General features: G+C 39.5%; 1 protein-coding gene and 1 long non-coding RNA gene across 3 annotated transcripts in view; one reads left to right on the forward strand and one right to left on the reverse strand.

The window, feature by feature from the left end:
- abca3b (ATP-binding cassette, sub-family A (ABC1), member 3b) overlaps window positions 1-12,796 on the forward strand; it is a 46,197-nt gene extending 33,401 nt beyond the window's left edge. For both annotated transcript variants that reach the window (XM_077497170.1, XM_077497178.1), the window contains exons 20-31: window positions 1,509-1,782; window positions 1,875-2,079; window positions 2,184-2,403; window positions 3,277-3,435; window positions 3,591-3,763; window positions 5,432-5,566; window positions 5,716-5,910; window positions 7,451-7,638; window positions 8,528-8,698; window positions 9,748-9,944; window positions 10,040-10,113; window positions 10,324-12,796. In XM_077497170.1, coding sequence (XP_077353296.1) covers window positions 1,509-1,782; window positions 1,875-2,079; window positions 2,184-2,403; window positions 3,277-3,435; window positions 3,591-3,763; window positions 5,432-5,566; window positions 5,716-5,910; window positions 7,451-7,638; window positions 8,528-8,698; window positions 9,748-9,944; window positions 10,040-10,113; window positions 10,324-10,455 — 2,123 coding nt within the window. In that variant the 3' untranslated portion in view covers window positions 10,456-12,796. The remainder of the gene's footprint in view (window positions 1-1,508; window positions 1,783-1,874; window positions 2,080-2,183; window positions 2,404-3,276; window positions 3,436-3,590; window positions 3,764-5,431; window positions 5,567-5,715; window positions 5,911-7,450; window positions 7,639-8,527; window positions 8,699-9,747; window positions 9,945-10,039; window positions 10,114-10,323) is intronic.
- LOC144002387 (uncharacterized) overlaps window positions 1-23,621 on the reverse strand; it is a 258,898-nt gene that overhangs the window by 216,116 nt on the left and 19,161 nt on the right. The gene's annotated exons all lie outside the window — the stretch shown is intronic.

Below are 23,621 nucleotides of genomic sequence, written 5' to 3' on the forward strand. Positions count from 1 at the left end.
TTTAGCAGTAATAAATATTTTTGGAGACTGGCGTCATAAATGTGCAGAATTTCAAAAGTTACTAAAGTAAAAGTAAATAAGATTAGATAGCTCTTAATATGAAAAGAAAAAAGCACTGACCTGTCACCTTACAAATGCAATTATGCCATCTAGTGGCAGAAAAATTACCTCAACACAAATCAATATCACACTTGCTAGTTTAACACTTTTCCACTTTTATGAAGTATGAAAATAAGTATGAAGCGTAGAAAAAAATATTGTACATTTTATTATACATTTAGAACATAGAACTATAAAATATGCAATTAACCATGAGTTAATTATTTAAGTCATGTGATAAATTGATTCAAAAATTTTATCGGCTGACACCCCTAATATATACTGGTTCAACGGATCATCACTAATCTAAAGTCGGTTCAGATCACACCCCACGGTTCGGATCGTGCATCATCCGCGGAATGGTTGGTGGGGAAAAAACAACAAAGTGTGCAATCCTAGTTGATACTATTCTGACACTTCAAGGAAGCTGAAACATACTCAACGTAATACGCTAAGCCTAACTCCAAAATAACGTTTGCCAAATACAGTAATACATTGACGGCAATGCAAATAGCCTTAGGACACTTTTATTTTGAAATTGGCCCACGTTGTGATGTGATGGCTAGCTTGACTTCCTTTATAGACGTTTCTTTATTGTTGTTGATTGACATTGGAGTTGCGACCAACATCAATATAAAGCCGAAGCGGCCGAACTCGTGTTCACTCGCTAATTTAGGATGCGAAGAAACCGCTAATTAATTACCCCGTCGTCGTACGATACGGCAGAAGTCTCCAACTTAAGTGGCTAGCGGCTAGCTGATAGCATAACCAAAGACTTTCTAGCTGGTGAGTTTGACAGCTGGTACCTGACTTACTTGAATTATTTTTCAATATTCTGGACCAGGGCTACTTTGTAATTCACTGTCCATGTTTAAAGTAAGGGAATGTGCTTTAAATTGTACGTTGAGGTCTTTTCATTATTTATAAATAATAATAATATATAAAAAAAAAAAAGATAAATAGAACTTTTGTCTTATTTTATTGCCCATTAAAAAACTCAAAATGTCAAACTTAGCTGTTTAGATTATAGGAAGACAACAACTTTGAAAATGTAAAAATAAGAATTTTTATGCCTCATATTGTACTTAAAAGTTGTGTTTATAAATGCTAAATATTAGACATTTTGAATTGATTATTATTATTATTTTATTTAATGTGGAAAGGCATTTTACAAAATCAATGAAGACAAAGTACTATTTTTTTTGGCTGATCCGAAAAACAATCCGATCCGTGATCTAACCCAAGCCATGACTTTTGTGATCCGTTGCACCACTAATATATATTTTATATATATTTGATATATAATATTATATACATGTATATATTTTCTACCAAACAAGTGTGGCATATAAACACAAGTCAGCAAGGCACAAGTCTAACTGTTTCTTCATTCCCTCCTCTCCTCTCAGACTTTACCGATTACATCCTGACCCAGGCGGAGGAAGAGGGCGGTAGCTTTAACGAGCGCTGCGTGGTGGGCGCCGCTTTCCGCGGCAGCAGCAAGCACTTTGCCGAGGCAACGGCGTACTTCAACAACGAGGGCTACCACACGCCCGCCACGGCTCTCATGATGGTGGACAACGCTCTGTTCAGATTCATCGCCGGCCCCAACGCTTCCATCCACGCGGGCAACTACCCGATGCCGCGCAACCTGTCCGAGGCCGCCCAGAGCCAGCTCACAGAGTATGTGAATTGGTCCACATTACAGAAATAAAAGATAGTCATTTTCCGTTTGCTTCCGACCTTCTGCTAATCGACACTTTTTCTTTCCGAAGGGGAAAGACGGGCTTCATCATCGCCATCAACCTGATGTATGGGATGGCATCTCTGTCCAGCACCTTTGCGCTGCTGCTCGTCACCGAATCGGCCATCAAATCTAAGCACGTGCAGAAGGTCAGCGGTGTCTACTTGTCCAACTTCTGGTTCTCGGCGCTGCTGTGGGACCTGGTCAACTTCCTGTTGCCGTGCCTCCTCATGTTGGTCAGTAATGGGCTTTTTAAGACAATAATCCCCTACAAGTTCACAGCTCACGTTTGACCTATACTCATGTTCCGACTTTGCATTCACCACAATTTCTCTGGCAGATAGTGTTCCAGGCCTTCAGCGTGGACGCCTTCGTAAAGGACACGCACCTGGTGGACGTGCTGCTGATGCTGCTGCTGTACGGCTGGGCCGTGGTGCCGCTCATGTACCTGCTCAGCTTCCTCTTCACCTCCGCCGCCACCGCTTACACCCGCCTCACCATCTTCAACATGATCTCCGGCACCGCTACCTTCCTGGCCGTCACCATCATGACCATCCCAGGTGAGAGAGGGACTTTTTTTTTTAGATTGAATTCTACAACAAGGTTATTTTAGTTAACTAAAACTAACGAAATAACTAAAACTAAAATAAAAAAACAACAACATTTTTGTTAATGAAATAAAATAAAAACAATAATGCTTTTTTAAAAAAAAAAACTATAATTAAAACTACATTTTAAATTTACAAAACGAACTAAAATTATAGTAAAAACGTCCTTAGTTTTTATCTTTGGTAATTAATTTAATACATGAGCTTTTGGGGTTGATTTTAAAGATGATTTAAGTATATTTATTTCAATATTAATCGGAATAAGGTTTGAAAGTGTGCCGCACTGAAGTGACATCATCTAGCAGCAGCCAATAGAAAAGCAGCTTCAGATGACGTCACTCCGAGTTGACAATTTTGCGTGTTTGACTTCAATGAAAAAGTAGGTAACTTTGTAATTATTATTTTAATTAAGTAATTTTATTTATTTTAAACGCAACGCTAGGTAAAAAGTCCTTTACCGGTACTCTTTTCATTTTACCATGGTATTTATTAAATCTTGCACACAAGTAATGTACATTTTTTTTTAAATGAAAACTAACTAAAACTAAGCATTTTTGAAATAACTAAAACTAATAAAAACTAACAGCCACTATCAAAACTAATTAAAAGTAAATCTATTTAAAAAACAAAACTTAAAACGAAATAAAAATCTAATTATAATGAAATTTCCAAAACTACAATAACCCCAATAAGAAACACAAATTACATCAATCATTGCTTGGAATTTATGCTGTTATTTGCATCAACAATATTGTTTGCATCAAAGTTCAGACTGATGTGTAAAGAGCAAAAAGATCCATAAAATAATTTACTGTATTTCCCCAGAGTTGAACCTGCAGAACTTGTCCCACTTATTGGACAAGGTGTTCCTGATCTTCCCAAACTATTGTCTGGGAATGTCTTTCTCCCAGTTCTACCAGAACTACGAATTCATCTCATTTTGCACATCCAGCCCACTCACACAGGCCATCTGCAAGTACTTAGGTAAGTCATCCAAGAAGTTTTTTAATTACTTTTTTTAACGATTCCGATTTGCAATTCAAGTATAACTTAAGACTATATAAGAAGAGGGCAAATATTTTTTCACAACACAGTATTTATCATGTAAACCTTTCTTTGTCCGTTTTCTCTCATGTTAGATATCAAGTACCAACCCAACTACTTCTCCATGTCTGAGCCTGGCGTGGGACGCTTCCTGGTGGCCTTCTCGATACAAGGCGTCGTCTTCATCGCTCTGCTGTTTGTCATCGAGCTGCAGTGTGTCCGCTCTCTCCGACGACTCCTCTCGTCATTGTGCAGGAGGCGAAAACAGGTAGCGATGGTTGGAGAAAAGCACCGTTCAATGCACTTTTCCATTAGGTCAGGGGTCGGCAACCTTTCCTGTCAAAAGAGCCATTTTAGGCCAAATTTATTTGTCTGGAGCCACGAAAAAGTTAACATTGTGATGAAGGAAACAGTGTGTTAGTGTCGTCTAATGTAGGGCCCAAGTGCTAATTAGAGCTGCACCATAACCAGAGGTCCAGGTCCAGAAAGTTAAAACCCTGCCACATTTTGGCTTACGGGTCCCTCTAATCAACCAGCAGGTAAACAAGTTACTTACCAATTGGTCAAGTAGAACCTCCTGTGACTAAAGCCTGGATTACCCACCTCTGACCATAGCAGAAAAATATGCATCGTCCAATACTTTGACATTCATTTTTCTTTTACATTTCGTCTTCTGTTTATTTTTATTTTTTGTCATGCTACGTTTTTCATACATTTTTAGATTTTATGCCTTTCTGTCAAATTGCTGACAGTTTGAACAATTTTATTAACTCATTGACTCCCAGCCATTTTCATTGAAGCAATCCCCTTCGCTCCTTGCTGTTTTAATAGATTTTGACTGATTTTGTGTTCTATAGCTATAAAAACATGGAAACCAACCTACCAAAAGAAAGATTAGAGACTCTTCTGTCATCAGGGAAAAAAAAGTATATCTATCTGTTTCTGCTTTGTAGCAATTAGCATTAGAATATAGCTAAGCTTTCATAATTATTCACAAATCTGTTTAAAACAGTGGGGAAAAGAACTTGTTTTCAACATGGCCCTGGTTGAGCTCTCATACTCTGCTGCCACCTGCTGGCTGTTTTTTTGTAATAACTACCATTGCTTTAAGCATCTTCTTCAGGTTCAAGGCTTCATCAAAGCCTTCTGTATGTTCTAGCATAAACAAATGTATAAATACGTTTTTGGGACCATGGCGATATTTAAAATAGAAGGCTATTATACATTTTTGGAACTAAATGAGTTAAGGACATGTATTAATTTTTTTGCCTGTCTTCCCTTTTTTGGACACATTCTACCTATTTTTTGGGGGGGGACATTTTTCCTGCCTTTTTTACTATCAATTTCTGACATTTTTGACAATTTTTGTGTACATTTTATGGTAATTGTCTTGATTTCTTTTTTTTTGTTTTTGGACATTTTATGGTTACTATGTTATGGTTATGGTTAATTATGGTCACTTTAAACATTTTTCTTTCCTGCCTTTTCTTAAATTAATTTTTGGACATTTTTTGGCAATATCAGGGATATTTTATGGTAATTTTCTGCTTTTCCTCTTCCTTTTTGGACATTTTAGGGTCGCATTTCGCTTTTTTTTAGGTAATTTTAAACACTTTTTCACCTACCTTTTGTGTCTCTTTGTCTGAAAACTTAAAAATTTAGACTAACATTTTTTGGGATATTTAGTTCATTTTTTTTTATCTTCATTAATCCATTTGAAGTTTATTTATCTAAAAAAAATATGTAAGAATAAGAAATATATTATTTTCCAGCGCTGCAAGTTGCAGACCCCTATATTAGGTCATGCACTTATTTAGATACAGTTAACCGTTGCTATTTGTAGGCCAGCCATGAATAGCAAAAATGTTCACGCATTCGATACCCCTCCAAAAATGTTGTCTTCATTGGTTTACCGTCATCCTCTTTTGTGTGTCAGTTATCTTTGATAGGAGATACAGTGCTGCTTCCAGAGGACAGAGACGTAGCAGATGAGAGGAAGCGGGTTCTTGAGTGCCAACCCATGGTGGAGTCCATGGTCGGGAGCCCCCTTATTCTACATGAGCTCAGCAAGGTGTGCAACCCTGGCCATCATGCCTCAAATGTGTGAATTGGAATGTGTTGTACATATACTGTATAGTAACAATACGTGGCTAGATATGTTCAAGAGTTACTGAACACTGTACGTATCTACAGTAATATGGGATTTGTCTTTCTCTTCAGGTGTACAGCAGCGGACAGCCCCTTCTCGCCGTGGACCGCCTGTCTTTGGCCGTGGGTAAAGGGGAGTGTTTTGGCCTGCTGGGCTTCAACGGCGCAGGGAAAACCACCACCTTCAAGATGCTGACCGGCGATGAAAGCGTGACCTCTGGGGACGCCTACATTGACGGATACAGTGTCTTGAGAGACATAAAGAAGGTAAATGCCTTCAGGTCCATTAGAAAATTGGGAAGCAGTAAAACAGGGCATATTTGTAGTTTGGCATTCACAAAAGCACCTGTATTTTGTCTGTTTTTTTTTTTTTTTTTTTTTTTTTTTTTTTTGTGCTCAGGCCAAAGTATTAAAAGTAAATTATCATTTAGTGCCATCTAGTTCCGAGAAATGATGTTGATGTGAATTGAGGACCTTCATTTAGACAAAAGTAGTGCTGTGTTGCCATCCAGTGGCATCCCTGGGGAGGGGGGTTCAATAAAGGGCTTCAATAACTCAACAATTTTTCACGGATTAGTTTTTTATTTATTGTTTTATTTTTTTTCCATATCCCTGCTATCTTAGCCCCGCCCCCAACCCTGCCCTTCCACTTTAAAACACTCCCAATAAGTTGAAACTGAAAAAAAGAGAACTAAAACTGAAAACCCGTGTCACTTAGGGGGAAAAAAAAAGTGTAAAAAAAATCTGCAGATTGGCGTTGAAAAAGACATCATAATGCAAAACAATATGCTTAAAGAAAATAGTGTTTTTTATGTCTGTATTAAATTTTTCAATATAACCTTTTACAGTGTCAATACTTGTTTTACAATGCAATACTTGTTTCAATGTCAATGCAGCTTTTACCACAATAACATTTTGTTTTTCAATACCAGATCTTATTGTCAGTGTTGTGGCTCCATACTTTATCGTCTGTGTGTTTATCGTGGCATCGCCTGTGGCCACGATTAATTATCCTCACGGTGAAATATGTGTTCCTGATTTAGTGTGTTACTAGTCCAGTAGAGGGCCTCATTGTTCCACTTGTTGAACAGATACAGATTCTGTTTTAGTCTTTGTCTTTTGATTTTATTCGTCTCATACAAGCACAGCAAATAAAAACTAAAAACAAAAAGAAAAGGGGAAAAAAAAGCACAATCTGATAAAATGCAAGTTTGAGAAGGGGCAGAAAGAAGCAAAACGTATCAAGTTAGCCCCCCTCCCTTTCCATAATTTAAAATCAGAATACATAAAAACATACACAAAGTGTTTCAATACATTTTAGAAGATTAAAAAAACTTTAAGGACAAACATCCTTGTGAAGGAAAATAGTAAAAGAATCAACACAAATCATCAACAAAGCTTCTAGAGCTTCATTCTTCATACTATCTGTCTCACTTCCACTAACCTGAGAATGTGTTGCGAGGGCAGAATATTAACCATAACCACAAAACATTGATAAGACAAAAATGTAGTGAGTCAAAATTCTTAGTTCAATTTCAAGTTGTTGTTTTTTTTGTTTTGTTTTTTGTTTTTGTTTTTTGAAATATAGAATTACAAAAAGTGCATGTTTGTAACATGGATAAAAATGTAGGTGTTCAAATAAAAACATCTTTTGGTTATCAAATTACCGGTAGTCATTTTGTAACAAAAAATTTAAAATAAAAAAATCTAATCGAAAATCGGGAACTGAAAATCGAATCGAATTGGGTTTTTATAAATTGTTACATCGTCACCACTGGTTAAGCGACATTTCTTTTTTGTTTCACAGGTTCAACAGCGCATTGGCTATTGTCCTCAGTTTGACGCCGTGTTGGACCACATGACGGGCAGAGAAACCCTGAGCATGTACGCCAGGCTCCGAGGAATACCTGAAAAGTACGTGTCGGGCTGCGTGGAGAACGTGCTCAGGTCTCTGCTGTTGGAACCACACGCGGATAAACTCGTGCGCAGCTACAGGTGAGCCAAAATGTCAATGTTTTTCTGGACAAGTCAAAGTTTGACCAAGGGCTGGGCGAAATGGTCTTCAAATAAAGTCACAGACTTTCCTATTTCTGATTTTAATACATTTTCTTTATCTCTTTCTCTACTTGAATAAATGTAATGACAATGGTGTTATTTTAAACAAGAGCATCTGAAACTGAAACTTGCTCAGACGTTACATTTTATGTCCGAAACGCACAAAAAAAAGTAATAATTCAAGAGAACAACTGCTTATAAGTTCTTGGGCTGTTTTTGTTATTACTTCAAATTAATCTGATAAAAGGACTGATCAAATTAATAAAGTGAATAAATAACAGGTTAAAAAAACATTCTAACATAACACTAGTCAAATGTCAACCGTGTAACAAATACAATTAAAGGAAACAATTTAGAAAGGAATCTGGCAGAAAGGGCACTAATCTTAATCTAGAGAAAAAGAACAGGCGCTTAAGCACCACGAAAAGTCGATGTGTGCTTCTGCAAAAGTATCAGCAACTTGCAAGCGCATACCTGGGGTCAAAAGTTTCCAACATGTCAATAAATGACTACTTTTGCAACATGACTCTCTCTTTTTTTTTTTCTTTTTTTTTTTTGTATTGAGCTACTCAAATTTCAGGAGGACTCGTTTCGCCCTGCTATTGTCACCTGGCTTCTCTCTTTTTGCAGCTATGTCAGCAAGACGCATTTGGAATTAAGAAGCCTCTAAAAATGAAGTAATTAATTAATTAATTAATGTCTTGAATAGTGATTGATTGATTAATCTACAAAATAAATTACCCAGATCTAGTTAAATCCGTTTTCAAAAGTGCAATGTGAACAAATCGCAAGGAGCTAATGTAGCACAATCGTCACTATGCACATGCAGCGGTGGCAACAAGAGAAAGCTCAGTGCCGGCATGGCTCTCATTGGTGGACCTCCGGTTATCTTCCTGGACGAGCCCTCCACCGGGATGGATCCTGTGGCCAGGAGGCTGCTGTGGGACGCTGTGACGCGCACACGGGAGTCTGGCAAGGCCGTTATCATCACTTCGCATAGGTGAGTCACACTCACTCTGAGGTGTACTGTACTCGTGCTACACCAGGGCTGGGACAACTTTTGGGCTTGATGATGTTTACAATATATTCATTCATAGATGAGGTTACATTACTATATCTATCTATCTATCTATCTATCTGAATCTAATCTATCTGAATCTAATCTAAATCTAAATCTAATCTAAATCTAATCTAAATCTAATCTAAATCTTATCTAAATCTAATCTAAATCTTATCTAAATCTAATCTAATCTAAATCTTATCTAAATCTAATTAATCTAAATCTTATCTGTATTTTATTGAGCAGACAAAAAGCCTTAAATACTTCACAAAAGCAAACGATTGTTGCATCCTCTTCCCAAACACTTTCTCAGCAGTCTGTGAGCCGAGCCACAAATACTAAAATGATATTAATGAGAGGTCTAAGCAGTTTGATAGGCAAAATGAATCTGAAATGGGCCCATTCAAATGTATCTAACATAACCATTTTCACTCAAAAAATATTTAGACTTTCAATCTTGAGGCGACGTAATGCAGCACGGCTTCCACAGACTGAGGTGAAAAGGTGTTTTTTTTTTTTTTTTGTTCTTCTCAGACAGTTGAGTGTTCAAGAAAGTTAATAATTTGTTTTTAACACTTGGTTGTTGGTTAGTAATACTTTAAAAAAAAATAAAAATTAAAAAAATAAACAATGACGTGAAGACAGACCAATAGTATTGATATTTGAAAAAAATATGTATTTGGGCATACGAAGTTTTCTGCCTGACAGTAAAAATATATGTAAAATATGTTACGATAAGTTCATTTTCACAATCATCTTTGAAATTGAAATCATAATTAATGAATGCCTTTATAATTAACCGATTTTGAAGACGGAATGAAATTATATTCAATTTACGGTTAATGTAAAATAAATGAATTAACCTACTAGTTAATGAGATAAATTAATTTAAAAAATATTAAACACATTCTAACGAGCAGGGACTCCAAATAATCTCCAGACTGAGAATATTTGAGTAATCCAGGTGTGATGCATCTGACCTTCCCCAGTATGGAAGAATGCGAGGCGCTGTGCACCAGACTGGCCGTGATGGTCAACGGGCAGTTCAAGTGCCTCGGCAGTCCGCAGCACCTGAAGAGCAAGTTCGGCAGCGGCTACACGCTGCTGGCTAAAGTGCACGTCGAGGCCGAGTTAGAGGACAGCGACCTGTCGCTTTTTAAAGACTTCATCGAAAGCACCTTTCCAGGTCCGACCGTCTATGAACAGAAATGGACTTGACTTGGTTCGAATTTCATATTGACTGGCTTGACATATCCAGCTGTGATTTGTCTTGTCTTTCAGGAAGCCAAATGAAGGATGAGCACCAGGGAATGGTCCACTATCATTTGACGGACAAGACACTAACGTGGGCCCAGGTATTGTCAACGGTGAAACGTATCTGTGTATATTAGAGGTGTGACTTTGTAATGAATTCATCTTGATTCATCACATTCCCATCAAAAGCAGTTTTTCATTTTCTGTTAGCATTAAGCTATCAGATTTTTGTATGTTGGGGTTTGTTGTTGTGGCTATTTTAGGAAGTTGTGTATTTTGAAACGGCACCCTCCTCTGAATCTTTTCCGAAGGTGTTTGGCACCTTGGAGGCAGCCAAAGAGAAGTACAGCATCGAAGACTACTGCGTGAGCCAAATCTCACTGGAGCAGGTCTTTCTCAGCTTCGCTCAGTTCCAACACTGCAACGAAGGCAGGAGGAAGTAAGGCCCGTCCGTCCATCCGTCCTGACACCCGTCCGACATCCATCTGTCCTTTGCCCTTGTGTGTGTGTGTGTGTGTGTGTGTGTGTGACCAATCTACAAGGACTTGGCACAAGTTGTCCGTGCCATTGTGCCACACCACAGTTGCATAGCAGACCTGGAGAGGTTGGGCTCCTCACCGCAACACCTTTTTATTCTCTTTTTAGTCAAGTCAAAGGCAATGATGTCATGCATCGCTGCCGAGTTGCGTCCAGCTGCATTTGTGTGCGTGTGTGTATTATTTAAAACATTTTATGATGCGATTGTTTCAAAGGAAAAAAGAACCACTGGCTTGACATGTTAATGATTGTTGCACACCTTAAAGCCTTATCTAACCAATGAGGGTTATTTTTTTGGTTTTATTTTTTTGGTTTTGGTTTTATCGACTGTTTCAAGCCTTTAAATGTTGACGGGTGCAAAATCATGTGATGTATTCATGGTACACAAAAAAAAAAAAAGTCAGAGGACAGAGCATTTAAACATTTTATTGCATGCGTAAGAGTTGATTGGCTGAGAGAATGGTATATGAAGAAAAACAACAACAACAAAAAGCAGAATGTTGTATCATGTGAACATTAAGTCTGATACAGTGGAACCCCTCAAGTGGATGCCTCCAAAATGGTCCAAAATCGGCTTCAACAGTCAGCAAAGAGAAAAAGCGTGATAACCATACAGCAGGAAATGGAACTTACAGGGATGTCTCTTTTTGGGGGGAGTTTATGGGGAGGCAACCCCTTAGTTTTTTGTGTAAAATATAGTGGAGGCTTTTTCAGCCTATTTTCAAGATTTTTTGTTTTTACCCAAAAAACAAACAACAAAACAATTAGCAGTACCCAATGTCTTTTGCCAATATTTCAAATGGAATTTTTGTCATACATCTGGTTAGAAAGTGCATCCCCCCCACCCCGAATAGCGCTGGTGAAAAATCATGGCCCCCTCCATCATTTACATTCTAAATGTATAATTACATATGTACCTGTTGCTAGAAAACTAAGCGCAGAGAGTCTCTGCATTCAGGATCTGAGCTGATTGATCATTAACAGCCTCTCTTCATCTCCGACTGTTTGTGGTCGTCTGCTTTTTTTTTCTTGACAATTGTGCCATGTTTTTGTGGTTCAATGAAAAATCATAAAAATACAGGACACGCCTCAATACCCAATACAGGGTGGTAGTTTTCTTTGTTTTTGTTTTGTTTTGTTTTGTTTTTTTGCAGCTCACGGTAGATTTGTGGTTCAAGCTAATGTACTTTGACCGTTTTCCATTGACATTAAACAGTTTGAGCACCACAATTTCATGCTTTAATTCATTGGGCATGTGTGTCCCGTCATAAACTACAATAATATGAAAATGTCAACATCTTGAGCCTTTTTTGGGGAAAAATTGGCCACAAAAGGTTTTTCAGTTTAGAGCAACAAAATGGTGTCCACTTTGCAGGTTCCACTGTTTATTTCTCAACGTATGCTCCTTCAAAACAACGTGATGGCTGTGGCACAACCAAAGAAAAAAAAAATCATTGACCTGTTTGTGGGCATGTGAGGGTTGGATCATCCTATATACTGAACTGTATTTTACAAGACGGAATTTGTCCCCTTTAAGTCAATGTTTGATAGACTATAGTAAAGAAGTTTGTAGAGTTCATGTGCTTCTAGATAAGCTGCAAATGTCTCACGTTTAATGTAAAGATGTTTGTTTTCCCCCTTCTTCAAGCACCACCATCTTGTCCTAGATGCCTTTCGCTAATGGGGAATGACCAGACTGCTGTTTATTCCTCTTTTAATCCACATTCAGAGCCTATTCCTATGTAGCTTTCTTTGCACTACTAAATAGATATATGTATTCCTAATTCATAGGAAGTGTAACAGTAGTAATCTATCCATCCTGATCGCCGATGTACAATATCATCTGTCATGTATGATTGCGCGGCAGATATGAGATGAATGTATTTACCAAGCAAAAAAAAAACAAAAAAGCAGCAGTCCATGTGCTTTTTGCAGAGCTTTCCTAAGGTCTGACATTCCATAAAGACACATTTAACACATGTAACCTCACATTTTGTTCACATTGTATTTTGCACACGCCATCGCTTCTATGCACGACTTGAATCAAAAGTGCATAATAGTTGGGTGTAGAAATTGAAATGATGGGGGGGGGTTGCACTGTTGATGGTGAAATATGCTGTATGATATTTAATAAGGGAATATTGACATCATTTAACTGTATGGAGCTCATCTTGTTGACTGTATAATATGTATGTACCGTCATCTTCCTTTTTACATTAAATAACGCTCTATACAAATGGGAGCAAACATGCTGTTGTTTTCTGTCAATCACACATATTAGGAGTGTAACGAAATCCGTCAAGATAGAAAGTCACAACAAAATTTGTCCCAACACTGTAAACGCAGAAAACAGACAAATAAAAATTTGTACGACCAGTACAGGTTAAATGTGCTGTTTAGAAGAAAGAAAGAAAAAAAAAAAATCAGCGAGTTCAGGGGTAGGCAACCCTGGTCCTAGTGAGCCGCAGTCCTATGTGTTTTAGATGTCTCCCTCCTCCAACATAGGTGAGGATCCTCATCAGGCTTCTCCTTGCTCCTTCCGTGTAAGGTGTTAATAATTATGTGATTCTTTTGTTTTTACTGTTTATGGAATCATAAAAAAACCTGTAATCCCTAGTCCAAAGTCCCTCCGCAAGCACACCACTCCACCAATAAGACCATCCTGCTTCCCGCCCCTCAAATCGATAGCTTTGAAGTTATCTTTCACATCAGCACATCCAGTTCAGTCCTTCTCACTCCCAAAGCCCCTTGTAGTCTGGCCCACTCTCACCCCTTCCCACCACCACACACCCTTCGCCGACACTAACCTTCACTCTCGTAATCATTATTTTATTTTACTTTCTTCTTCTATAATTGAATAGCTACACTGTATGGTCTAAAAGGTAAAGTTGTATCCTTATCTGGATACAATATATCTTATTCTGGATTTAAGGATATAAATGCAAGGGTCTGCAGTTTGCGAGGTAAAATAGTCATTTTGGGCCACATCAAAACACACTGAATTGTAAAACTATAATAAAGCAGGGTTTGGAAAAGCTTCGCTGGACTCGACGCACACGCGTTAAAGTGAAGCAACCCGGCAGTCGGAGGTCCAAACTCGAGTAAATATTCATCTCTCTATCTTTATTTATCTATATATATATATGCCTATATGAGGGCTGCACAATAGATAAAAAAAAATTCGATAGTGTGATATTGGCCCATGCAATATGCATATCGCAAAGACATGCAGTATGTTTCCTATGGAATTGTATGTTTTATCTGAATTTGACCAGCCAGACGCAAATTTAAATGTGCATCGCCATATAAGTAAGGTAAGGTAAGGCATGAAAAAAAAATATATAATTCTTAAAATATAATAAATAAATATAATAAAAATGTCATTTCTTTCGGTACATGTTAAATATTGCAATATCAATATCATGATATTCAAAAACTATAGGCCGATATACTGCATGTTTTTCCAATATAGTGCATTTATGTTTATTTATTTCTGCGATTGGCTGGGAACCAGTCCAGGGTGTACCCCGCCTACTGCCCAGAGCCAGCTGAGATAGGCTCGAAATCTCGACTATAATCCCTCATTTCAAAAAATCATTAAAAATTCATGGTTTGAAAAATGAAATGTTGAATTTCAAAATAAAACTCTTGAAAAATTGATTTTCAGACATTAATCCCTGATTTAAAAAAAAATCATTAAAAATTCATGGTTTGTTATCCCAGGACCAGACCAGTTCTCAGGGACACTACACCACCTCAGGTATCCAACCAAAGTACTTTGAACAAAATCTGATGTTGCATTTCAAAATGAAACTCATTTGAAAAATTGAAATCTCGACTATCAGCAATAATAGTTAAAATGTCAATTTTCAAATTAGTTTTATTTTGAAATGCAACATCAGATTTTGTTCAAAGTACTTTGGTTGGATACCTGGGGTGGTGTAGTGTCCCTTAGAACTGGTCTGGTTCCGGGATAACAAACCATGAATTTTTAATGATTTTTTTTTTTTTTTTTTTAAATCAGCAATAATAGTTAAAATGTCAATTTTCAAATTAGTTTTATTTTGAAATGCAACACCAGATTTTGTTCAAAGTACTTTGGTTGGATACCTGGGGTGGTGTAGTGTCCCTCAGAACTGGTCTGGTCCTGGGATAACAAACCATGAATTTTTAATTATTATTTTTTTTAAATCAGCAATAATAGTTAAAATGTCAATTTTCAAATGAATTTTATTTTGAAATGCAACATCAGTTTTTGTTCAAAGTACTTTGGTTGGATAACTGGGGTGGTGTAGTGTCCCTTAGAACTGGTCTGGTTCTGGGATAACAAACCGTTATTTTTTCATGATTCTTTATTTAAACCCTAAACCAGGTGTTGAGGAGCTTTTATTTTGAAGGTGGCCAACGCAGCGGCATGTCCGCATGTTACCGTAATGCACAGTATTAACAATCGTTGGGGCGGCTGGCTTGACTTCGTCTTTTCGAGTGGAGGCTGGCCTGACCGCAGTGCCGACTCGGTGAAACGACCCTCTCCGCTCATTGAGAAGCATTAGACTTTGGATCGTTATAACTTGATTTGGGAGTATTATTTTGCGATGAAATGTCGTTTGACTACTATAACAATCTGCTTGATGTGTATATTAATAAAGTAGTATAAATATTTATAGTAAAAGTAATAGTATTTGTTTTTAAAATAGAGTCCTGAGTTTTGTTTTTGACTTTTGAGGCCTGCTCAATAAATGTTCTTAAATTACGTTACAGTCAATTAGGGTTCACCAGCATGGTGCCCACAGGGTGCCAGTTAGCCCCCAAGAACCACATGAGAGAGAGAATATTACAAGGCCGCTTCTGTCAAAATTTGATGGATGACATTCTTAATTAGATTAGGGGGGTCATGTATGGGTCATGACCCCTCCCTAATGAAGATTAATGACCCTTTAATGACTTCCAGATGTCATATAATGAGGGTTAATGACCTTTAATGACTTCCTGATGTCATTTAATGAGGGTTAATGACCCTTAATGACTTCCTGATGTCATTTAATGAAGATTAATGACCCCTAATGACTTCCTGATGTCATTTAATGAAGATTAATGACCCTTAATGACTTCCTGATGTCATTTAATGAAGATTAATGACCCTTTAATGACTTCCAGATGTCATATAATGAGGGTTAATGACCTTTAATGACTTCCAGATGTCATTTAATGAGGGGTAATGACCTTTAATGACTTCCGGATGTCGTTTAATGAGGATGAATGACCTTTAATGACTTCCGGATGTCGTATAATGAAGATGAATGACTTTTAATGACTTCCGGATGTCGTTTAATGAAGATGAATGACCTTTAATGACTTCCAGGTGTTATATAATGAAGATGAATGACCCTTAATGACTTCCTGATGTCATTTAATGAAGATTAATGACCCCTTAATGAAGATGGATGATGTGTAGGTGGTGTTCCTACCTGTTTTTGCAGATATCATGGCTGACCCGGGTTCAAATGCTAATTGTTTGGTTAACTTCCGGATCCGGTGCACGCCCCCCTAGATTGAGTGAATAATGAATAATAATGAGATTGAATGACGTGATCGGAGGGAGTGGTTTAGTATGGGTAAAAAGGATATAACAAGCGCTTCAACAGTCCGATAGAGCTACAGCGAGGATGGCGGGGAAAATCAATGTAATCAGCGAGACAAATGTTTCAGTGCAGATGGGACGCACTGGGACCGACTCGATTTTGGATGCGCCGCGTAAGAAGCAGATGTTTTTGCGACGTATTCAGAAACCCCCCGCAGAGTCTTTGGAGGAAATATGGTCTTTGGATCCATCTGCCTCATGGGGATACCGCTTCCTTTACGAGATGGGTGAGCTGTGTCTGTATTTTAGCATGGACGGTGTTGAAAATACATCACCTAGTGGCTATGGGACTCTAAACTCTAATGACTGGGGTATATTAAATCAACTGGTACCTCGAGTGTTGAAAGAATGTATGAAGTCGTCTGAACCATGGAATGTTTTAACATTTACATGGGTCTCGAGGACAACGCCTACAGGTCGTTGGTTTTTTAAGGTGAAAATTGATTCTAACAACCTGATAGAGACTGGTGATCGCACAAATCAGAATGAACTGTTTTTTACTTTGGAAGCATTTAACACTGAATGTGGTGTTTTTTTGAGGGTTTTGACCCTACCGTTGGCTGAATGGAATGAGAGGATGGATGCGCACTCTGAAAAAATCTCCACCCTCTTTTTGGACAGCCGGCATTGGCGAAACATTGTGGGTGTAAGGAAGGCGTTGACGTTTGAGTAGTCAACGCCCCTATGAACCGCCTACTCTGACGTCATAAGCCAACCCCCCTCAAGGACAGCCCCCCTACCACTTAGACAATGGGAAAATACGCCTCTTTACAACAAATCCCTCCCATATAACCGCCCCTATGTAATATAAGAGCAGGAGTCTCCAGCCGGACTACACTTTGCCTGAAAAAGCCAACGACGACAACGATGCCTCCTACCAGACAGAGTTCCAGACGCCTGGCAACATCGTGGACGCCTCTGGGTGCCCGGAGTGTGGTGCCTCTGGTGGAAGGATCGCGGCTTAAAGTCTCAAAAGGTACGCAGACAGACAGCTCTGACTTTGAGGAGGGAAAGGACGTTGAGGCAGCCGCGACCCACCTTGAGCGAGAGCAGTTGGACTGTTCTCAGTACCCCGCGACTGCCGACGAGAACACCCCTCCGCCGGAGAACTCTCAAGAAGTGCAGCTGACCGATGAGTACATTGCCTCGCTGGAGTATTCACAACTGCTGATGACTCCTGAGGAACTCAATACCCGGCATGAACACCTACCTCCTCAACAGCCTCAGGAGTCTCAGCAGCAGCAGCCTCAGCAGCAACTAACCTCTGACGGGGACGTTGTGGAGGGGTGCCCGCCAACAGCTTTGCCTTCACCTACAAACCTTGACAAGGACTGGGACCTTGTCTGGAACGGGCCCCCGGACAGTTGGCTGTGTCGGGATAAGTACAACTGTATAAAACAGACTATAGGACATCTCCTCAATCAAGTTATAGTTAAATACAGTAGAGATGAATGTAATGGCTGTTTAATCAACCATCCCAGCCAGAGGCAGCACCAGTGTCTAGAAATAGACGATGATGAGTATTTTAGGAAACATTATCATCGTGTGATAGCATTGTTGTGCACGCCTAAATTCCTCCCCAGCATTCATTACATGTTGAACTTGCTTCATCTGACTACCGACATTAAGAAGGTCAAGACAGCGGCCGAGATTGTCCTGCTAGATCTCGAGCAAGAGAAGAAGATACTCGACAAGCTCGAGCAACTGGACGCCCTTGAAGGCCCCGGGTCGCTGTCGAACGACCTCAAGACTCTGCTGGACAAGTACTACAATTCTAAATAGAGACACACGATGGGGAATATCTTCAGAAAATTGTTGTTTCGATATTACGGTTTGTGTAATTGGGCGGACATTCTGGAGAGAACCATTCTACATACTTCTGACCGAGACGGACGAATTGACAAAATGTTGTTGATTATGCAAAAAGTCAGATCATTGTCTCATTCGCTATTTCATGTATCTTGGGATTGTTTTGTCAGACGTGTTGTGAACGAGAGTCATTTGGGTTTGGCCAATACAATTAAAGCCGTTCTGGATGCATGGTGTGATGACGTGGGTGTAGGTCACCTGGTAACAATTTTGACTCTGTTTGTTGATTCTGCAAAATACTGTCTAGAAAATAACTACCCTTTAGACTTACCTGTTGAATTAAAAGAATTTCAAACCGTCGTTGAATTAAAAGTTAGTCCCTATGTCTTATCCCGAGTCCTTGAGTATATTAATTCTTAGTATTGCCTTTTAGCATTATGCATGTAATCATTTTTACTATTGTGTATGATTATACTATGGAAATCATGTAATAAACCAAAAAAAACAAAAGAAGTCATGTCTGTGTGAATTTATCAATAAATAATCGTTGCATATATCATTTAAATTCATTTTCTGATGATGATGGCTGAGAGGAAGTGTATGGAGAAGCTTTACTACGATGCCTCACACCCGGCCAGTTTTGGTGGTGTAGAGCGTTTACACTTAGGTGTACAGGATGTTACGGGTAAAAAAGTAAATCGTGATCGAGTCAGGGGTTTCTTAATCGAGCAAGATGCCTACACCTTACACAAACCCGCTAGAATCAATTTCCCACGAAACAGGGTTTTTGTCCCAAGGGCGCTGAATCAATTTCAGGCAGACCTCTGCGATATGCAGGCCCTGGCTGGCGTCAACGATGGATTTAAATATTTACTGACCGTCATCGATGTTTTTTCAAAAAAAGCCTACATACGCATTTTGAAGGATAAGACGGCTCCGCAGGTAGTTAAAGCTTTTGAATCTGTTTTGTCTGAGAGTGGGACGCCTCGAAAAATACAGACCGACGCGGGTAAAGAATTTTTTAACAGACATTTTCAGAACCTGATGAAAAAACACAACATTGTTCATTTTGCTACTGCCAGTGATCTGAAAGCCCAGGTTGTTGAAAGGTTTAATAGAACTTTAAAAACTAGAATGTGGAGATATTTTACGGCCAGAAACACACGCAGGTATATCGACGTCGTACAAGATTTAGTAAGTAGTTATAACGAAAGCTACCATAAAAGTATAAAAATGAAGCCCAATCAAGTTACTGACGGAAATACTCAACAGGTTTTCCAGAATCTATACGGTAATATGCCGATAGAGCAAAGTGGGAAATTAAAAATGCGTTTTAAAACAGGAGATGTGGTGAGGATATCTAAATTAAGAGGAGTGTTTGATAAAAAATACGAGCAGAGCTTTACGGACGAATTGTTTACCATATCTGAATGTCTTCCTCGTTTTCCACCCGTCTACAAACTGAAAGATTATGACGGGGATGTCATAGAAGGATCGTTTTACGAAGGTGAATTACAGAAGGTGAGCGTATCAAAAGACCACACATTCCACATTGAGAAAATCCTTAAAAGGCGCACGGTGAGGGGGCAGAGACAATTCCTCGTTCGTTGGAAGGGATGGCCCTCGAAATTCGATAGCTGGGTCCCCGCTTCTCAGATTGTAGACGTTTAAAAAAGAGTTTCAAATACAACTTGTATCAGAAGCCGGCATGGATCCCTTACACGATGGAGGATTCTACGTTACTCTACCTTCTAACGCTAGTATGGATGTGTATACGGACAACACAATCTCACAGTTCAGAGTGAATTTGGCCCAACACATTGATCTCGAAGGAAGTTGGGAGGTGGCCCTGACTGAGATTTCATACCCTCGTAGTTGGATAAACGTACCCGAAAACCAGACTACTTTCTATATAAAAGATATGACGCTTTCCAAAGCTAAGGATGCAAAGAACTCCGAGACAGCTAGGGGATCTGATAAAAACGAATTTGTAACCCACACCTTAGATATTACATCCGGGGAATATGAAGATCTTGACAAGCTACGAGAGGCGGTTCTGTATATTATAAAAAATAAAATAGGCAACCAAATTTTACTCCATTACGATATTAATATGCGGAAATTTCTTTGGATGTCGTCAACCGGATGTTATAAGATCCGCTTTAATGCACCGTTGGCTTACATACTTGGTATGAAGGAAGGACAATGGTTTACTATAAAACCTAATTGGTTACCTGCCCCGTACCCAGCCGATATAAAGGCGGGTCAATACCATTTATACGTTTATACAGACGTGGTGCAACACCAGACGGTAGGGGATGCCTATGCTCCGTTATTGAGGACTGTTCCGATCGAAGGGAGATACGGGGAGTTTATTTTTAAAACTTTCAACCCTGCTTACTACCTGCCTATTAGTAGGAGACATATTGAAGAAGTAGGAATACAGATTAAGACGGATCAGAATCAGCCGGTTAATTTTAAATACGGAAAGATAATTATTACCCTGCATTTTAAACCGAGGTAAAAAACAATGGTCGTGATGGAGACACACCCTGACCTGTATCGCTTTGTTAATTATTACGAAACCCAAGCAGGAGGGTCGCTTCCGGGTTTTCACGGGGCCCCTGTGCAATATGGGCGAGGTTTGGGCTCCATTTTTTCTAAACTTTTCCGTTTTGTCGTACCTTTAGTCAAAAAAGGTTTTACAGTAGCGAAACCTCACCTGCAGTCGGCGGCTAAAAATATTGCCATGGATGTAGCAGGACGTGCGATGGAAAGAATACAGAGAAGAGAAAATAATCAAGATGGATCCGGGTTAATGGTTTTGGCTCGAAGACCTTCAAGGAGACCGATAGGTCAGAGACTGGTTACTCATAAAAAGCGTAGGCGTGCAGTCAAAAGGAAATCAGTCTCAAGAAGGAAGCGCCGAAGAAGCAACGCCGACATTTTCTCTTAAACAATCTGACGAAAATGGCTCTTTTACATCACAAGTCGCAAGAATGCACTCTGTCGGAATTAGATTTGTTCTCACCCCCAATGACCCAACTTTCGATAGAACAAAGCCAATACGTCGAAATTTCACCCTTATCAGCTTTGACGGAGCAAGGACCCATTGAATTCTTCATACCGGGGGACGGTTCTAAATATATGGATCTCTCGGACACAATGCTTTACCTGCGTTTGCGAGTAACACACAGAGACGGCTCTCATCTGGGCCCCACCGACCACGTAGGCATCATTAACTATCCGTTAAACACAATCTTTACCCAAGTAGATGTTACATTAGGGGATAGACTCATCTCACAATCAAGCGCTACTCACCCTTACAGAGCTATGATTGAAACATTGTTAAACTTTTCAGAGGATTCTCTCAAAAGCCAATTTAGCACAGCCATGTTCTTCAAAGATACACGAGGGCGGATGGATTCAACATCGCTCACGGGCAACGATGTTAATGAAGGGCTGGTTCACAGAGCCCAATTGATTGAGGGGTCCAGGGAATTTCAACTCCTAGGCCCCATTCACTCGGATATTTTCTTTTGTGAGAGATACCTCTTAAATAACGTGGATCTAAGGCTAAAGCTAACAAGAGCCAGCGATGATTTTTGTTTAATGAGTCCCCCCGACGCTGATTGCTCTCTGAAGATAATAGGAGCCACCCTTTTTGTAAAAAAAGTAGCGGTCGCACCGGCCGTTTCTTTGGGTCACGCAGCGGCTCTCCACAAAGACAACGCGCTGTACCCCCTATCGAGGATCAACGTAAAGACTTACTCTATACCCCAGTTATCGAGGATCTGCCATCAAGACAATCTCTTTTTGGGACATACGCCAAAGTATGTGGTTTTAGCACTCGTCAATCACAGCGCTTTTGTGGGGCGGAAGAATTTAAATCCTTTTAACTTTGCCCACCACAATATTGAATACCTAGCCCTAACTCAAGAAGGGCGGCAGATCCCATCTAAGGCGTTTCAACCCCAATTTAACGCAGGAAACGCAGTGCGCGAGTTTCATAACTTGTTTTCCTCGACGGGGAGGTTTTTAAAAGATTTACCTCTAAGTATAGACCACGAAGACTTTCAACAAGGCTATGCTCTGTTTGCCTTTAATCTAAATCCTAGCCAGGACACAGAGGCTTTATCCCCTGTGTCCAGCGGTACACTCAGATTGGAGATGAGATTCAGGACCCCGCTTCCCCATACCGCCACACTTATTGTGTACGCTTGTTACGACTCTATTTTAGAAATTAACTCGAAGAGGGAAGTGTTAAAGGACTATTACTGAGGAGATGAACGGAAGGGAATTGGAGAGTTTGATGACACGTTTACAAGGACATTTATTTGGAGGCGTTTACGCTTCGGACGAGTTATCCTCCTTGAAACCCTCGCCCCCCATATACTATATAGTTAATACACACCCCCGCTCTAAACCCGGAGAACATTGGTTGGCTCTCACCTTGGAAAAGGACGACTCTGCATCTTTTTTCGACCCCTTCGGCTTTCCCCCTGATTTTAAATATTACCCACAAAGTATAAAGTCTTTTCTGGAAAAGTATTCTAACCGTATAATTTACCATAATCGCCAGTTACAACACGAACTGTCAGCGGCCTGCGGCCCTCATTGTGTGTACTACCTGAGCCACAGAGGGTGTGGAGAGTCTTACCAGAATGTGATGGACTGCTACACCGACGATGTAATCAAGAATGATGCTATGGTATCTGCTTTTGTTCGGCGACACCGTTTTTTTACCTGCAAACCATGCGGAGGACAAAAATCATGTTCTTTCAACAAATTTAAAAAATGTCATTGTCTGTAACGGATTATGTTTTTCAAATCATTTATTCAATAAAAGCAATTTAAAAGGCAATACAGAGTGATGTGTTTTTCCTTACATAAAATAAGTGTCATATTTAAAACCCCTCCCACTTTATAGTCGAAGCAGTCCGTTTTCTTTTCTTTTTCCCGTTCGAAGATTCCTTAACAATGGGATTAGGTGTATATGAGCCGTTTTTTAGACGTCTCAACTCCTCGCGTGCATGTGGGTTAGAAACCGTTGTTTCGGGTATATTGAGTTCTGAGAGGGTGTGTAGAAACTCGCTCCAACCTCTAGGACCTTGCGATGAAACATTCTTGCCGATGAGATGTTTGAGTAAATCAGTCATGTGGGATCCTCTGACGGGCTTACCTCTGAAGATGAATTCGCTGCGAGGAGTCCAACCTCTTTCGTCGGTAGACAGTTTTCTTAAAACATAATCAGCGTTTTTACGGTAACGAGGAGGGATTGTTTGGACGATGTCGAGCCAGGCTTCATTCTCCAAACCCGTCGCTTCATCTGATGGGGATGTGTTTGATGTCTCAGCAGGTAGAGTCAGGTTGATTGGTCGTCGTTCGTTTTCCCCTTGTTTGAGCAACCCTAAATATCGTTGCATCAAGGATTGGTACTTTTTAATTTTCTCATACTGGTCTAGAGAACTATCTTCTAGGACCTCCTTCATTTTAAAATCCAAATTACGCTCCGCCGTCTCTCGAATGGTTGGTTCCGGCCTGCTTAAACGTTCCAGTTGGTGAGGTGAGACAAGAAACATTTTCTGAGCTGTTCTCAAACTCATGTTGGTTAAAGTTTAT

This window comes from Festucalex cinctus, chromosome 1 (genome assembly GCF_051991245.1).
Source record: "Festucalex cinctus isolate MCC-2025b chromosome 1, RoL_Fcin_1.0, whole genome shotgun sequence".
Taxonomy (NCBI): Eukaryota; Metazoa; Chordata; class Actinopteri; order Syngnathiformes; family Syngnathidae; genus Festucalex; species Festucalex cinctus.